Below are 14,614 nucleotides of genomic sequence, written 5' to 3'. Positions count from 1 at the left end.
TGAACAGGAGTTCACATCTGCAAACAGCATAAAAATGTATTGCAATTCTCCTGCTAAAGTGATGGAAGTTAGGTAAGATCATTCGCATTTTATAGAGTGGGAAATAACAAAGAGAACAGGAACAGGGCAGTCACTGATGGGGCCAAAATTAGTGTGCAGTCCTTTCGTTTTAGTCTTTCCACCAGATTCTTAAGGTCCATTCACAGGTTTCAGGACACTTTCTGCAGAGGGTTATAAACCTGCTCCTTTGGCTTCCTTTATCAGGTAGTAAACGGACAGAGCTGATGGCCCTGACTGAGGCAGAGGGGGTGGCTGCTGCTTGGGGCTATGAGCCCCAGAGGGAGGGGAGCTGAGATCAGCAGGATTTCCTGGGTGCTTGAGCCAGACTGTGCTAAATTCTTTGCATGTTAACTAATTAATCTGCTTAGCTCTCTGAAGTGCCTACTGTTACTGTCTCCATCTTCTGATGAGAAACTTATGCACAGAGAGACTAAGTCCCTTGCCAAAGGTCACAGAACTGGAGCCGGAATTCAAACTTGGACTTCAGAGTCTGCAGCTCAGCCACCTCCTTAGTCCTACATGTGGTGAGGGGTGCTGGGGCAACGCATGGGACAGAGATGGCAGATGGCATATCTGGGGCTCACACTGCATGCAGCTGGTCAGCCGAGTGGGAAAGATGGAATATCCCCATCTGAGCCATAGATCCCAACAAGGGGGAACGGGGTGAGATGCTCCAAGGGATAAAGGCTATCTTAGAGACACCTGTGCATCTCTGGCCAGGGAGGGCAGGTGGCAGATGAGCAGCTGCTATTTGCAGGGGAGTGCTGCCCCTGTGCCCCTGTGGTGAGTGTATAGTGACAGCAGGATTAGGTGTACACAGCAACCTCAATGACCATTGGGTAGAGATGCACAGTGGCCCTTCTGGCTGGCCCTTCAGCAACTCTGAGTCCTGGGTGCTTAGTGCTTGCTAATCTCTGTCCTCATGGTAGCAGGAGGTGACAGAGATTATCACTCAGGCTGTGGAATGTCCCATCCCTGATGGTCAGGCTGGTCACCCAGCAAATGTCTCAATCTGAAGAGCTGGAAAAGCAAAATCTTTTCCAAATTATCAGAGAACCTCCTTGTATTCTCTCTTCTGGAAAGGAAGATGTAAAACTAGTGCAGTGTGCCTAGAGTCTGTAACTGGAGTGAGCGCTCTCTCTCCTGTCCTCTTCTCAATTCCCCTTGCATGCTTTCTGAATCTCCCCTGATTTGGGTCTGCTGATTTCATTTGTCCTGTCTGTCCTTCTGTGTTTCCTGCCTCATTTCACAAATGATCTGAAGCAGCTCTCAAAAAATACTTTCAAAATAATAGGACAATAAAGTAAATATTTGAGTAATTTGGGGCTGGGGAAAAATATGGGCAATTTGCCAGAGGTGGATGGAATGCCAGGACTCCTTAGTGACCCCTTTTCAGAACACTGCTTCTGGAACCATTCCAGTCTGTCTGATGCTTTAAAGCTCAGAATGACATTTTGGGCATATGTCCTTTTTTGTATTACATAAGCAGTTGATTCATTCAATAAATATTTATTAATTACCTCTTTAAAAAAATTTTATTAGCATATTCATTGTTACAAATCTTACTTATCCTTAATGCCCCTTATCCAATCTTTCCCCTTCCCTCTTCCCTTTCCCTCTCCCCTTCCCCCCTCCCTCCCCCCTCTAATAACCATAGATTTGTTCTCTCCATCTGATAGATTAACTGTTCCTATGTTGGTTTGTTGCTTAGATCTGTGCAGTACGGAGACAGGTGTGATCAAGTCCTCCCCTATTATCATACAGCAGATGCTGCTTCTATTACTCTGAAGTGTGCTTTGTAGAGAGAGAAGACCTCTTTTTTTTTTTTTTTGGTCTCCGCTGGTGCCTCTCCTTGTGCCAATGCAGTTGAGAGTCTGGCATGCCATCTGCACAGTGGCTGTGACTGCTGCTATAGAGACTAGCCACTTTTGTGGCAGCCATGGCAATTGAGGTGGCTATGGTGGGCTACCCCCATGAAAATGGTGTTTTTGGAGTGCTCTTTACCTGGTTGTGGCTGGGTTCCGCTTCCCCTGGCTCCACGCCTCTTTCTAAGATGTTGTTGTGGAGCAGTGGAGGGGGAGAAGGAGAAGGGAAGGGGGAGGGGAAATAGGGTGGGAAGAGGGGGAACGAGGGGGAGTGTGATCAAGGCCCATGGCCTCCTCCTCATTCTGTTAGTGGAGACCAAGGGGCTTCCAGAGTCATTGTTGGGCTGGATGCAGATGTCGGGGTGTGTGTGGCTGAAGCCCTTGGCCCCGCCCCTCCCGCCCTGGCTCATGAGTCTGGGGTGCCTCCTGTGGCAGCTCAGTGGTCATCACCGGGCTGGCTGTGGATGTTGGGGGTGTATGGCTGAGGCCCTCGGCCCTCCCCGCTCCCTGGCTTGGGAACCCAGGGAGCTTCCAGTCCTTCTAGGTGTTATAGGTGTTCTTTGGTGAAGTGAGACCTTTACTGGTTAATGTCAAACTTTGTCTCTGATCTGTGAGTATTTTGGTTTTTTTTCAGTTCTGTGTTGGATTATTTGCTGTTCCCACTACTTATATTCTGCACTGGAACTAATTTGGTGTCCTTTGCTGACTTCTAAAATGGGAGAACTTCCTGTAGGGACCAGCACTTGAGCCTTGTTGAGCTTAATTGCTTCATTGCTGCTGATTCCCTGGGGAAGGCTTTTTGTGCAGCTCATGTTTTAATGGTTGACCTTGTAAGCACTTCCAGGTCTTGTGAGGTGAGGTACACCTGGGTTGTGTGGAAACTCCGGTCTGGGCCTGAGTCTTTTCAGCAAACTGCACCCCCTGCAGTTCTGTATTCCTGACCAGTCTCCACTGAGTGGGCCTGTGCTGACTGGGGGGCAGATCAGCTGTCCTTGCTGTGCCCCAGTGTTCCCCTGGTGGGCCCGTCTCCCCCACCCCCTGCACTCCAAAGACTTCCCATGGGATGGGCCATGCACTGGTCCCTTGTGATGACTCACCCGCCTCTGAGTGGCTCCTTTTTTCACTTGTTGTGGCTCCTTCCTCCTGTATGGGTCCAAAGGAGCCCGTTAGTGGTCTTGCTGGCCTGGGGGCCACCAAGGCCCTCTTCTCCCCTGCAGCCTCCAGGCAACTTCATCTGAAGGGCACAGCTGTGGCTTTTGCCAGGTCTTGCTCTGTGCACTCATCAGCTCCAGCTTTGAAGCGGCTGGGATTCGAAATGGTAGGAGCGATCCTTTCTTTCTCTCATCGTGGCTTCTCCTGCTTTCATGCACTCCATAGGTCTCTCCTCCTCTAGTGGCCCCCCACTGGGCTATCGTTGCTTTTTAATAGTTGTAAATTGGTTGATTTGTAGGAGAGAGTGACGCTGGGGACCTCTATTCTGCCATCTTGACTGGAAGCCTGTGTCTTAATTACCTATTTTTTTAAAAAAGAAATATATTGCCTTCCTTTTCATTTCTAAATTCTTTTGTCACATTTTGGAGACATTGCTATGGTGTTCTTTCAAATCAGTCACTGGCTAATGTTCTGAGTTTTAGATAACATGCTAGAATCCACCCCCACATATCATGTTAGTCATTTTTCTTGCTGGTAATCCAGAGTCTTTCCATTTGCTTTGGAATGTTTCTCTAGAGACATTCTAGAAAACCATCTTAAAAGTCACATTTTGTAATGTTCTCCAATGTTCCCATGTTATTTTCTGGAGCATCGTTGAACCTAGAGCTGGGCATTTGCTCATCTACATCGTGGGGCAGGTCAGGGCAGCCTGGGTAGGTGCCATGGTGAGAGGAGAGGTCCCCACCCCCACTTAGGCTCTCCTATTCGGCAAGGCCTCAACACCTGCTCACTGAGCACCTGTCCACATCAGCACTTTCCCAGGCCCTGGGAATAGCAAAGGCACAAGTCCCTGCCTTCACTGAGTCACAGTCTAGCAGATGAGACTGACATAAACAAAGAAATTAATAAACGATTGACATGATCTGACTTGTGTTTTAAAGATCACTCTGGATGTTGGGGGGAAAATGGCTTGTGCTTGGGGTAAGGGGTGGTAGGAAACAGGGAGGCCAGTTAGGAGGCCAAGGCAAAATGCCAAGCAAGACTGGGGTGATAGCAGTAGAAATGGCGAGAAGTGGTCAGATTGGGACATATTTTGGAGGTGGGGCCAAGTGGAGTTGCTGATGAATCAGCATCAGGGTAAGAAAAAGGAATCAAGGATGACTCCACAGTTTGGCCTGAACTGGGTAAATGGTTCCATTAGGTACCTCAGGTGGGATGAGGAGTAGGAAAGGATTTTCTAGAATGGGATGAGAATCAAGAGTTTTATTTTAGCCAAGTTAGGTTGAGCTGTCTAACCAGCATTTAGTAAAAACATCTATAGATTTCTAGTGATCAGTTAACCCTTCGTTGAACCTGGGCTGGGTGTGTGGGAGCAGAGGGGATGGTCCCAAAGGAACAGGTTGCCTGAGCCCCCATGGTCTATGACCAGGGCAACGCTGGACACCCTTGGAAGACCCCCACCCACAGCAACTTGCTCTAGTTTTATAAATTCACTCATTCACTTGACATATTCAACGCATATTTATTTAGTGGCATGCTGGATATTTTCAGTTTTCCCTGCAAAGGCATAAATTTATGGTGTAATCGAAATGGACAGCATGTTCTCTTCTGTTGTTCCATTTAGTGTTCTAACTTTGGAAGAAACATGAAAGCCAGATGAGTGCATGGGTCTGTTTATAAAATACAGCTAACAATGCCCACGTACCCTGGCTCCTACTGCTCGGGCTGGTGAGAGGATGTGTGAACTCAGAGCCCTTTTATTTTGTGCCCTTGTCCCTCAGGTCACTCCCTCCATTTCCTCACTGCTTCCACTCTCCATTCTGCAACTGTTGCCATGTCTCTGATCAGGGCCCTGCTCAGATCCTGAAGCACGCCCCAAACTCCTTTCCCAGGCCCTTCATAGCTGCTTCCCAGCCCTTCCCCTCAGCATTCCCAGCTAGCCCTGCCTCGACTCTGTCCCACCCTGTCCCACCCTGTCCCATGGTCACTCAGGAGGGCTGTTTCCAGGGCACAGCCCTGTACATTTCCCTGTCTTCCCATCATTATTCACTCCATGGCCTCCACCCAGTCATTGATACAAAGGCCCAGCTCCGCAGCTGTGCCCTAGGAAGCTTTCCTTCCCTGTGGTCACTGCCCGCTTCCCTGCCACCCCCTGTGGATGACTGCCATGCTCCTTGGTGAGCCTAAAGTGCTGGTCCTTTGAGGACTTACAAATCCACCCAGGAGGTGCTCCTGCCCAAGACTGGAAAGCTGGACTTCTCCTTTAGTCACAAGGTGCTGAGAAGGCAGGAAGCCCATGTTCTCCCTGCCCATGTGCCCTGTGTGCAGTTAGGAGCCGGGTCACCGTGAGTTCCTGGAGGTTGGGTGTGGCAGTCTAAAGCTGTGCTGCTCAGCAGTTCTGGGGTAGGGTTACTGCAAAGGCCTGACCTGACGCTCGTGAGAAATACAGACTCTCAGGCCCTCAGCCCCACTGAATTAGAACCTGCCTTTTAACACAGTCGAGGATGAGTAGGGCTGGTAATTAATAAAAGACAGCAAAACAAATCCAACAGCGGCCAGCCCATCCAAGCAAAGTAAGAGATTAGAAATTTGAAAAGGTCTGCTGTGCCAGTCAGGCTCATGGTTGCGGGAAACAGAAACCACTGTGGCTATTTTAGGTGGAGAAGGCTTTGTTACTGAAAATCAATTGTTTACAACATCCTTGGAAGGGCCCAGAACATCCCTGCAGACACTCTAGGTTACTGATGCCTTTGCCCCCATCAGGAAGGCAGGACTTTGGGAGGGATTGTGGGGGTGGGTGACCTTCAGACCACTGCCTGCCCTTGACCCAGGATAGGGAGGCTGCCATGGCCACTGCCACAGCCACCTCTTAACACCAGCAAATCTGCTGTGGAAAAAAGCTGACACCTCCCCAACCAAACTGGGTAGAAGGGGTGAGGTGACCGCTGCCTCTCTCCTTCCTTCCAACCCCTGTGCAAGCACAGCTGGTGAGACGTCACACGCAGCTGCACTGCCTTTCCCTGATGTCAAGTCAAGTGTAGGGGAACTACTTGTGGAGTTCGTGGGTCCCCAGGAATGGAGTCTCATGGTCTGGTCCGAGGCTGCTGAGCTGCAGAAAACCTGTAGTCCATGCCACCTGTAAAGCAGAGCTTGACAAGAGAGTTCTGGAGAGGAAAACACCGATGGTATCTCACAGAGCCTGACTGGGGCACATACACGAAGAGAGAATGATGCCCGCTTCCTGCCAGAGCCTGGAGTGGAGGCTGGCGGAGCAGCCTGCCCTGGCAGGCAAGGAAAGAGGGGCAGCGGTCAGGTGGGGCAAGGATAGTGGTTCCTGTGGCTCAGGGGCATTGTGGAGGGAGCTGGGCTTCAGTCAACATTGCTGGTACTCCACTCACCTCGTGGGGCTCAGGGGTCCTCACAGTAGGAGGCTAGTTGGGGTGGGCCACAGGGGCAGGAACTGAGACAGAGTGTCCATGCTTGCTGGTGAAGAGGCCATGTTGGGTTCTCTAGGGAGCAGACTCTGAGCAGGTTCTGTGTTCAAGATTAGGGAGGGGCCTAGGACCAATGCCTACGGGAGGGGAGGCAGCAGGATTGGGTGGAGGGAGAAGGTGAGGGGTGGTACAGGCCCAGAAGCCTAAACCCCCTTAGGGGTTCAGCTGGGGCTGACAGTGCCTGTCAGAGCTGTCCCCCTGTTGGTGGACATGCCATTGGAAGGCTGTGACCTGGGCCACAGCAGGTCTCTGGGGCTGTCTCGGGCTGAGAGTGCTCCGAGCAGGTGGGCGACAGGCCCTTCCTTGAGGGGGTTTGGGCAGCATGACAGAGAAGCCCAGGGCAGATGTCTCTGCATGGATGGGTGGGTACTGACGAGTCTCCAAATAACCCACAACAGGGCCCATGAAAGATCCACCCCATCAGTGCCAGAATTGTGACAGCCAGTGTTTGCCAAGAGAGCCCCACCAACAGCACCTAGTAAGCAAAACAGCCTTTGCACTTACCCCCAGTCCCATCTTCTGCCATCCCAGCCCTGGAAACGTCTGGAGATGGAGGAGCAGAAGCAGATGGGGAAGGGGAGAAGCTTTGGACAGGCTGTGAGACTGAAGTTTTGCTAGAGATTTGACTGGACTTTTATATCCCTGAAAGAAAATTGTAACTATCAACTGGGACTTATTCTTACAATTAAAATAACCAGAAAGCCACGGAATCTTCCTGAGATGGTGCTGCAAGGGTCTAGAAAGGGAGATGTTGCGTAGTTGGTCTGAGGCAGTAATAGGAGAAAAATAAAGTCGCATCCCACTAGTCCTGCCAGTTCAGCCTGTTTACTAACATGCACTCACCGCAGGGCTGGGCAAGGGAGAGGACTCCGTCTGCACATGCTGGTTCTGTCTCAGGTGGCAGGGAAGAGGGGCGAGGCCTACACCTTTTGCTTGTCACATCCTGGGAGGCTCTGGAGCCCACGTGGTGACCCAGTTTTCTGCCTCCATCTGAGCGAAGTGAGCTCTGATTATAGGAGGTGTGAGGGCTCTAAATGACTGCAAAGTACTTTTCAATCAGACAGAAAATAGGTGAGAAATGCATTTCCGTTAATGCCCCAATTATCCCAATCCCAACAAGACAAAAAATGTGCTTTTGCCTGCTCCTGGAGACACGGCTGTCAGGATCCCCTGATTGTCCTCTCCCGGACGCAGTTTTGTGCTCAGTGGCAAGACTGAGAGGGGCTGGAGAGGGGTCCTTGAGACAGGGCCAAGGCTCACCTGCTGCCTTCAGAGAGCCTAGCACGCAGGCCCAGGAAGGGAGAGCTGACTTGCAGGGCAGGACCACCCCAGTCCTGGTGGGCGTCTGGGAGGAGCCACGAGTTCCTCTGTCAGACACTCCCTGCAGCAGCTTCAGTGCTTCTCACCCCTCTTCACCCAGAAATGGCACCTTTGCCTCCAAAACCTCTCAGGAATCGGCCCTGCCTGGCGGTCCTGCTTACTACTGCTTTCTGTCACCCGGATTCCCACTGTGGCCTCCTGTATCTTCCCACCTCCAGGCTTTCTGCCTCGGATACCTCCACTACAGTGCCACAGAGTGGTCTATTTTTTAAAAAAAATTTTGTTGAATCATAATTGATTATACATATATATTTTTTTAAAGGTGACTGGTAAGGGGATCTTAACCCTTGACCTGGTGTTGTCAGCACCACGCTCTCCCAGTGAGCGAACCGGCCATCCCTATATAGGATCTGAACCCGTGGCCTTGGTGTTATCAGCACCACACTTTCCCAAGTGAGCCATGGGCCGGCCCTTGATTATACATATTTTGGGGGTTCAATGTTGACATGTCAATCAAATCAATATTACTTGCGTATATGTTGTGACAAATCGTACTTATTCTTTATGCCCCTTGTCCAATCTCTCCCCATTCCCCTCTCCCTTCCCCATCCCACCTCTGATAACCCTAGATTTCTTCTCTCCCTCTGAAAGACTAATGGTTACTCTGTTGACTTGTTGCCTAGATGATCTGTCCAATGCTGAGAAGTGTGTTCAAGTCCCCCAAAATTATCAGAGTAGATGCTTCTTCTGTCTGTCTGGAATGGGCTTTGTGGAGAGAGACATCTTTTTCTTTTCTTTGGTCTCTGCTGGTGACTCTCCTTGTGTTAATGCACTCCAGTGGCTGGCAGACCATCTGTGTGGTGTTTTTTTTTTTTTTTAAAAAGATGACCGGTAAGGGGATCTTAACCCTTGACTTGGTGTTGTCAGCACCACGCTCACCCAGTGAGCTAACCGGCCATCCCTATATGGGATCCGAACCTGGGGCCTTGGTGTTATCAGCACCACACTCTCCCGAGTGAGCCACGGGCTGGCCCTGCGTGGTGGTTTTGACATCTAGCCACTTTCGTGGCAGCTGTGGTTATTGTGGTGGCTGTGGTGGGCAACCCACATGGAGGTGTTGTTTTTGGCATGCTCCTTACCTAGTTGCTGGTGGCTTCCAGATACATACCTCAGGACCCTGGGTGGCCCCGAGGTGCTGGCGGTGTGCCTGGTTGTGGGCAGAGGTGGTCTTTCTAAATCACATCTCCGACCATGCTATGACCCTATTAAACTCTTCTCAGGGCTCCTACTGCCTACAGGCCACAGAGGGACCTCCTGGTGCCCCAGCAGTTTGGGCCTTCTGATGTTCCCAGACCACCAGATGGTGGGCTGCCCCTCTCTCTTCCTAATCTCACCTACAATCCACCCAAGCCTTGTCCATTTGTCTCCCAAATATTTGCCTACCCACTTCTCTCCACCCTCACTGACATCTCCAGCATTCTCTCCTCCCCTCTGTATTGGATTCGTGGCTGCTGTAACAAATTGTGAGGTACTGGGTACCTAAAAACAGCAGACATTTATTCTTTCACAGTTCGGGAAGTCAGAAGTCTGAAGTTGGGGCTGGCCCATGGCTCACTCGGGGGAGTGTGGTGCTGATAACACCAAGGCCACGGGTTCAGATCCTATATAGGGATGGCCGGTTGGCTCACTGGTTGAGTGTGGTGCTGACAACACCAAGCCAAGGGTTGAGATCCCTTTACTGGTCATCTTTAAAAAAAAAAAAAAAAAAAGTCTGAAGTCGGGACAAAACTGAGGTGTCAGCAGGGCTGTGCCCCTTCAGAGGCTCTAGGGAAGAATCCATTCTTGCCTCCATCAGCTTCTGGTGGCTGCTGACAGTCCTTGGCTTGTGGCTGTGTCTCTCTAATCTCTGCCTCCATGGCCACATGTCTGTGTAGTCAAATCTTCCTCTACCCTCCATTTTATAAGGTCACATGTGATTGCATTTAGGACCTAGCCAGATAATCCAGGATAATCGCCTCATTTCCAAATCCTTAAAATTTCATCACATCTGTAAAGACCCTGTTTCCATATGAAGTAACATTTACAGGTTACAGGTTAGGACCTGATGTCTTTGGGGGCCTTTATTCAGCCTGCCTCACCTCCTCCCCTCACACTGTGCTCTAAACCGTTTGCAGTTTACTGCACACACCACATCATGTCAGTGCACTATCCTTTGTTCATGCCATCCTCTCTGCTGGAAGCTCCCCTGCTGCCCCTCTTCCTCCACGTTTGCTCCCAACTCTTATGTTGAGCTCAGGTGTCACCTCCCCTAGGAAGTGTTCCTTGGTCCCTCTTCTCATCTCCACAACCATCACACACACATACTCACATAACACATGCACACACACACGCTCACATAGCACATGCACACACACACATGCTCACATAGCACATGCACACACACACATGCTCACATAGCACATGCACACACACATGTTCACATAGCACACGCACACACCCATGCTCACATAACACATGCACATGTCCCCACACTCATATGACACACACACACACACATACATGCTCACATAACACATGCACACACACCCACACACAGTCACATGCACTCACAGGTGCCCTGTCCTGCGGTAACATGCTGTGGTAAATCAACAGACCTTCTCTGAATTCATCTAGGTTACTCAGGGCGGTTACCAGGGTTTAGGCTTCTTGAATCCAAGTATTGCTAGACGTTTGAGGAAGGAGGGAGGGAAGACAGATTCTTGAAGGACAGACTCTCAAATCATTTGGCTTTTTAATTTCTTTTCATTTTCGGCTGCAAATTTTTAATAATCTGGCTTAACCTATAGTTGAGTGGATTTAAGGGAGTAAGAAGATAGGTGATTGGATCCCACAGAACATTTTCTGATTAAAATCACAGGAGGGGCTGGCCGGTTGGCTCAGTTGGTTAGAGCACAGCTTTGTAACACCAAGGTCAAGGGTTTGGATCCCCACAGTGGGCATCTGCAAAAAAAAAAAAAAAAAATCACAGAAAACATATTTGAGAGTAATAATAACAGTGGCACCAGCAAGATGGGCATGGATCTGCAGTCATCATTATCTGCCCAGCCAGGACTCCACATAATGGAGCTGGAGGCCCTGCGAGGACAGCACTGTGAGGAGTGGGAGGGCAGGAGAGGCAGAGCCATCCTTGATGACACCGGCCATATGCAAGCAGGATAGTTATCTTAGCAAATCCCTCTAATAGCACCTAACAGGAGGTGGGAGTAGCTGAGGTTCAGAGAGATGCAGTCATTTCCCCAAGGTCACACAGCAGAGCTGAGATTCAAACCCAAGTCTGTGTGACTCCAAAGCCCAAGCACTTCCCACCTCAGCAGCTGGAAGGAATGGGCAACCAGGGGGAGCACTGGCCTAGAGCCCAGGGGCACCCAGTCTGGCTTTTGTCACACTCCTGAGGCTCTCCCCCTACGTGATTGTCTTAGTCCGTTTTGTGTTGCTATAACAGAATACCTGAAACTGGGTGATTTATAAAGAAAAACATTTATTGCTTACAGTTTCTGCGGCTGGGAAGTCCAAAGTCCATCTGGTGGTGGCAACAGTGACCCAGGGGTTTCACATTGCAAGATGGCGGAAGCAGAGAGAGCAGAGAGAGAGACAGACAGACTCTCCTCTTCTTTTAAAGCCCTCAGAACCGTGCCCCTGACCACCATTTTAAATCCATTCACTATGGCACAGTCCTACAATCCAATCACCTCTTGAAGGTCCCACCTTTCAATTACCACGATAGGATTTCCCACCCTCTTAACAGTCACAGTGGGGGCTAAGTTTCCATTACATAAAACTTGGGGGACAAAATTCAATCCACTACAGTGATCTACTGCATCGGGATCCAGGCTTTTTTTTTTTTTTTTTTTGACCAGTAAGGAGATCGCAGCCCTTGCCTTGGTGCTGCCTGCAGCATGCTCAGCCAGTGAGCGCACCGGCCATCCCTATATAGGATCTGAACCTGCGGCCTCGGCGCTACCAGCACTGCACCCTCCTGAGTGAGCCACGGGGCTGGCCCCAAGGGATCCAGGCTTTCGTTGCAGCCATGAATGAAGTGTAGGCTCATGGGATGCTAGAGCTGCATCTGCTCAACCCCTCATTGTTCTGTGGGGGAAACTGAGGTCTGCTGGGGGGTGGGAAGTGTGGCTGACAGCCTACATAGTGAGTCTGTGCTCAAGCTGGGTCTAGACAACAGGTGTCCTTCCAGCCAGGGCCCCCTGTGACACCACACTGCCCCTCTGTTGACATTTATTTTCAGTTCAAGGGGATTACGCAAATCTAAGGTGGTTAAGCTGCCACAGGGCACTATGGAAACGAGCAAGCGGCCTGCTCTGTCTGTTCCTCCTTCCAGCCAAGCAATAACAACTCTTTTCTGGCAAGACTTGTTATGCTAATTCGAAAGCACGTGCCCAAGTTGATGTGAACTGCGTGGGCAGAGGGAAGAAGCCAGATTAATTGCTAGAACAAATTTCAGAGCCAAATCAGATGTCTTTCCCCCAAATATTGGACCACCAATGGGGGCCGGGGTCGGTGGTTTACAAGATCTGTGTGTGTCAAAATGTATATGTGCACATTTCAGCAGGTAATTTACATAATGCCTGACTCTGCAGCTTCTGTACATTTTTTAAAAAGTTACTTATTTCTAGTTTTATTTTAATTAGTTCATAAGCTAATCTGAATAAGTAACAATATGGCACCCACTTCTAAAGCAGAAGGTAAAAAGTTAAGTCTTCCACTCAGTTTCTCTTCCTGGAGCTAAATATAAGCATGTTACCATTTCGGGGTGCGAAGTGTATTTTTCCAGATATTCAATGCACATGCAAACATACACGCACACATATTTTCTACAAAAATCAGCCGCTATACCATGCACGTTGTTCTGTCCCCACCCCTTTATCTTTCACTTAGCAGTATACCTTGCTTTGTTTCAGGGCTAACATTCCATTATATGAGTGTACTATCATTTCTTTAGCCCCTTATTGATGGACACTTAAGTTACAATCATTTACCATTATTACTCACAGTGCCTCAGTGGATCTTTGCCTGCGTGGTGCACATGGGAAAGAACATCCATAGCTGTGCCGTGCAGTACAGTAACCACAAGCCACATATGGCTACTTAAATTTAATTCAAATGAAATAAAATTTAAAATTCAGTTCCTTGGTCACACTAGCCCTATTCATGAGCTATGTGGGACTAGTGGCTACCACACACACTAGTGGTGCGGACAGAGAACGTTTCCCTTGGGTAGGGAGTTCTGGTGGACAGTGCTGCTCTCTATATGATATACATTCCCAGAATTATGAAGCCAAAAGTCTGTGCATGTTAGTGTTGACAGCCGTTGTCAAATTTCCCTCTGAAGAGGCTCTAGCTATTTACATTCTCCCAAGGAGAGCAGAGAAAAAGAGAGAGAGAGAGAGAGTGCGAGCGCGCACGTGAGCTCTTTTGTTTCAGAATGATTGCATGGAATGTTGCAAAGAACAAAAAACGTTCCCTGTGTACGATTCCAAGGACATTATGTGTTTGTTATTGGTGCCCACAATGCTCACAGCAGACACTGCCATTCCTAACACACAATGGGCATGCCTGTCCCTGGGGTTCCACACTGCTGTCTCCGGCAGAGGCCTGGACTCTCCCTACCTTGCTAAGATCTGCTTCTCTCCAGCCCTGAGCATCTTTGCTCCTCCACACACCCTGACTCATGGCCCACTGCGTTGCAGGGGAGTGTGCTGATCCCTTCACATATTCTCTGTCACCACAAGACAGCCTTTACCAGAAAGTTCAGCACCATCGGCTCAAATCTCTACTTTCTCATCTCCACTGTCTCTGACCCTCTCTCCCTCTGGTGAACCATGACCTCCACATTGCCACCCAACGGTCACTTCCAGTCCCCATCTTGCACAGCTCCTACCTGACCTCTGGGCAGCGTTCTACATTTTGACTCCTTTCCTTCTTGAAGTGCTGACCCCTTTGGCTTTTGAGAAGCTACCTGCTCCTGTCTCTAATCGTTCCATACCTGCCTCCTCTGCAGTGTCTCCTTGTGGCAGCATTTACAGACTTGGTTGTCTTCTTTCTCTCACTCTCTACTTTCCTGGCCAACCTCATCCCCACCGTGGCTCTGCTTCGCATCTCTACATTTGCAGAATGATGGTAACACATTTTAATTTCCATTTCCCTGATTACTGGTAAGATTGGACATCTTTTCATCTTTTTCGACCTTTTGTATTTCTTCCTTTATAAAAGGTTAGAAGCAGAGTAGATATTGGATATTAGACACAGATTCCAGTCCGGATCCTGGCTACACAGCTTGTGTTTCCACTCTCCTGGCATCTCCATCCAGTCACTGCACGGTGCCCCTGGCCGGCCCCAGCTGCATCCTCCTCCATGTCGCTGATGACCCTGCCATTCCCTCCATGGTCCTCGGACCTTTATTCTACCAAAGAGAGAGAGCCTCTCATACCATCCTTTCCCCCAACACCCCTTCCCTTTCCTCACCTAATGCTGCACACCTGCCTCTGCCTGAGGGTCTGGGATAGGCATCTGTGTACCCCCAACTCCTCAGCTGCCTCTCGGGACAAGGCTGTTGCACCTCCACCCAACAGTCCTTCACTTTGAAATTCATGTTTATCTACCACTCCCCTCCTTCTGTGCTCCCTCTACACTCTGGGCCACTCCACTTTG

The 14,614-nt window shown here is 49.7% G+C and overlaps 1 protein-coding gene across 4 annotated transcripts in view; it reads right to left on the bottom strand.

Moving 5' to 3' along the window:
* MRPS11 (mitochondrial ribosomal protein S11) overlaps positions 1 to 14,614 on the bottom strand; it is a 56,846-nt gene that overhangs the window by 27,290 nt on the left and 14,942 nt on the right. Inside the window, exon 6 of one of the 4 annotated variants that reach the window (XM_008566763.1) lies at positions 10,664 to 10,891. The exons of 1 other annotated variant lie outside the window; for it this stretch is intronic. In XM_008566763.1, the coding sequence (XP_008564985.1) occupies positions 10,748 to 10,891 (144 nt within the window). In that variant the 3' untranslated portion in view covers positions 10,664 to 10,747. Of the gene's footprint in view, positions 1 to 10,663; positions 10,892 to 14,614 lie in introns of those variants that run through there. 2 more of the 4 variants (XR_550101.1, XR_550099.1) reach the window with 2 other exon arrangements.

The sequence above is a fragment of the Galeopterus variegatus genome, unplaced genomic scaffold, assembly GCF_000696425.1.
Source record: "Galeopterus variegatus unplaced genomic scaffold, G_variegatus-3.0.2 Scaffold268, whole genome shotgun sequence".
Classification (NCBI taxonomy): domain Eukaryota; kingdom Metazoa; phylum Chordata; class Mammalia; order Dermoptera; family Cynocephalidae; genus Galeopterus; species Galeopterus variegatus.
This window is presented reverse-complemented; position numbering and strand designations above follow the sequence as displayed.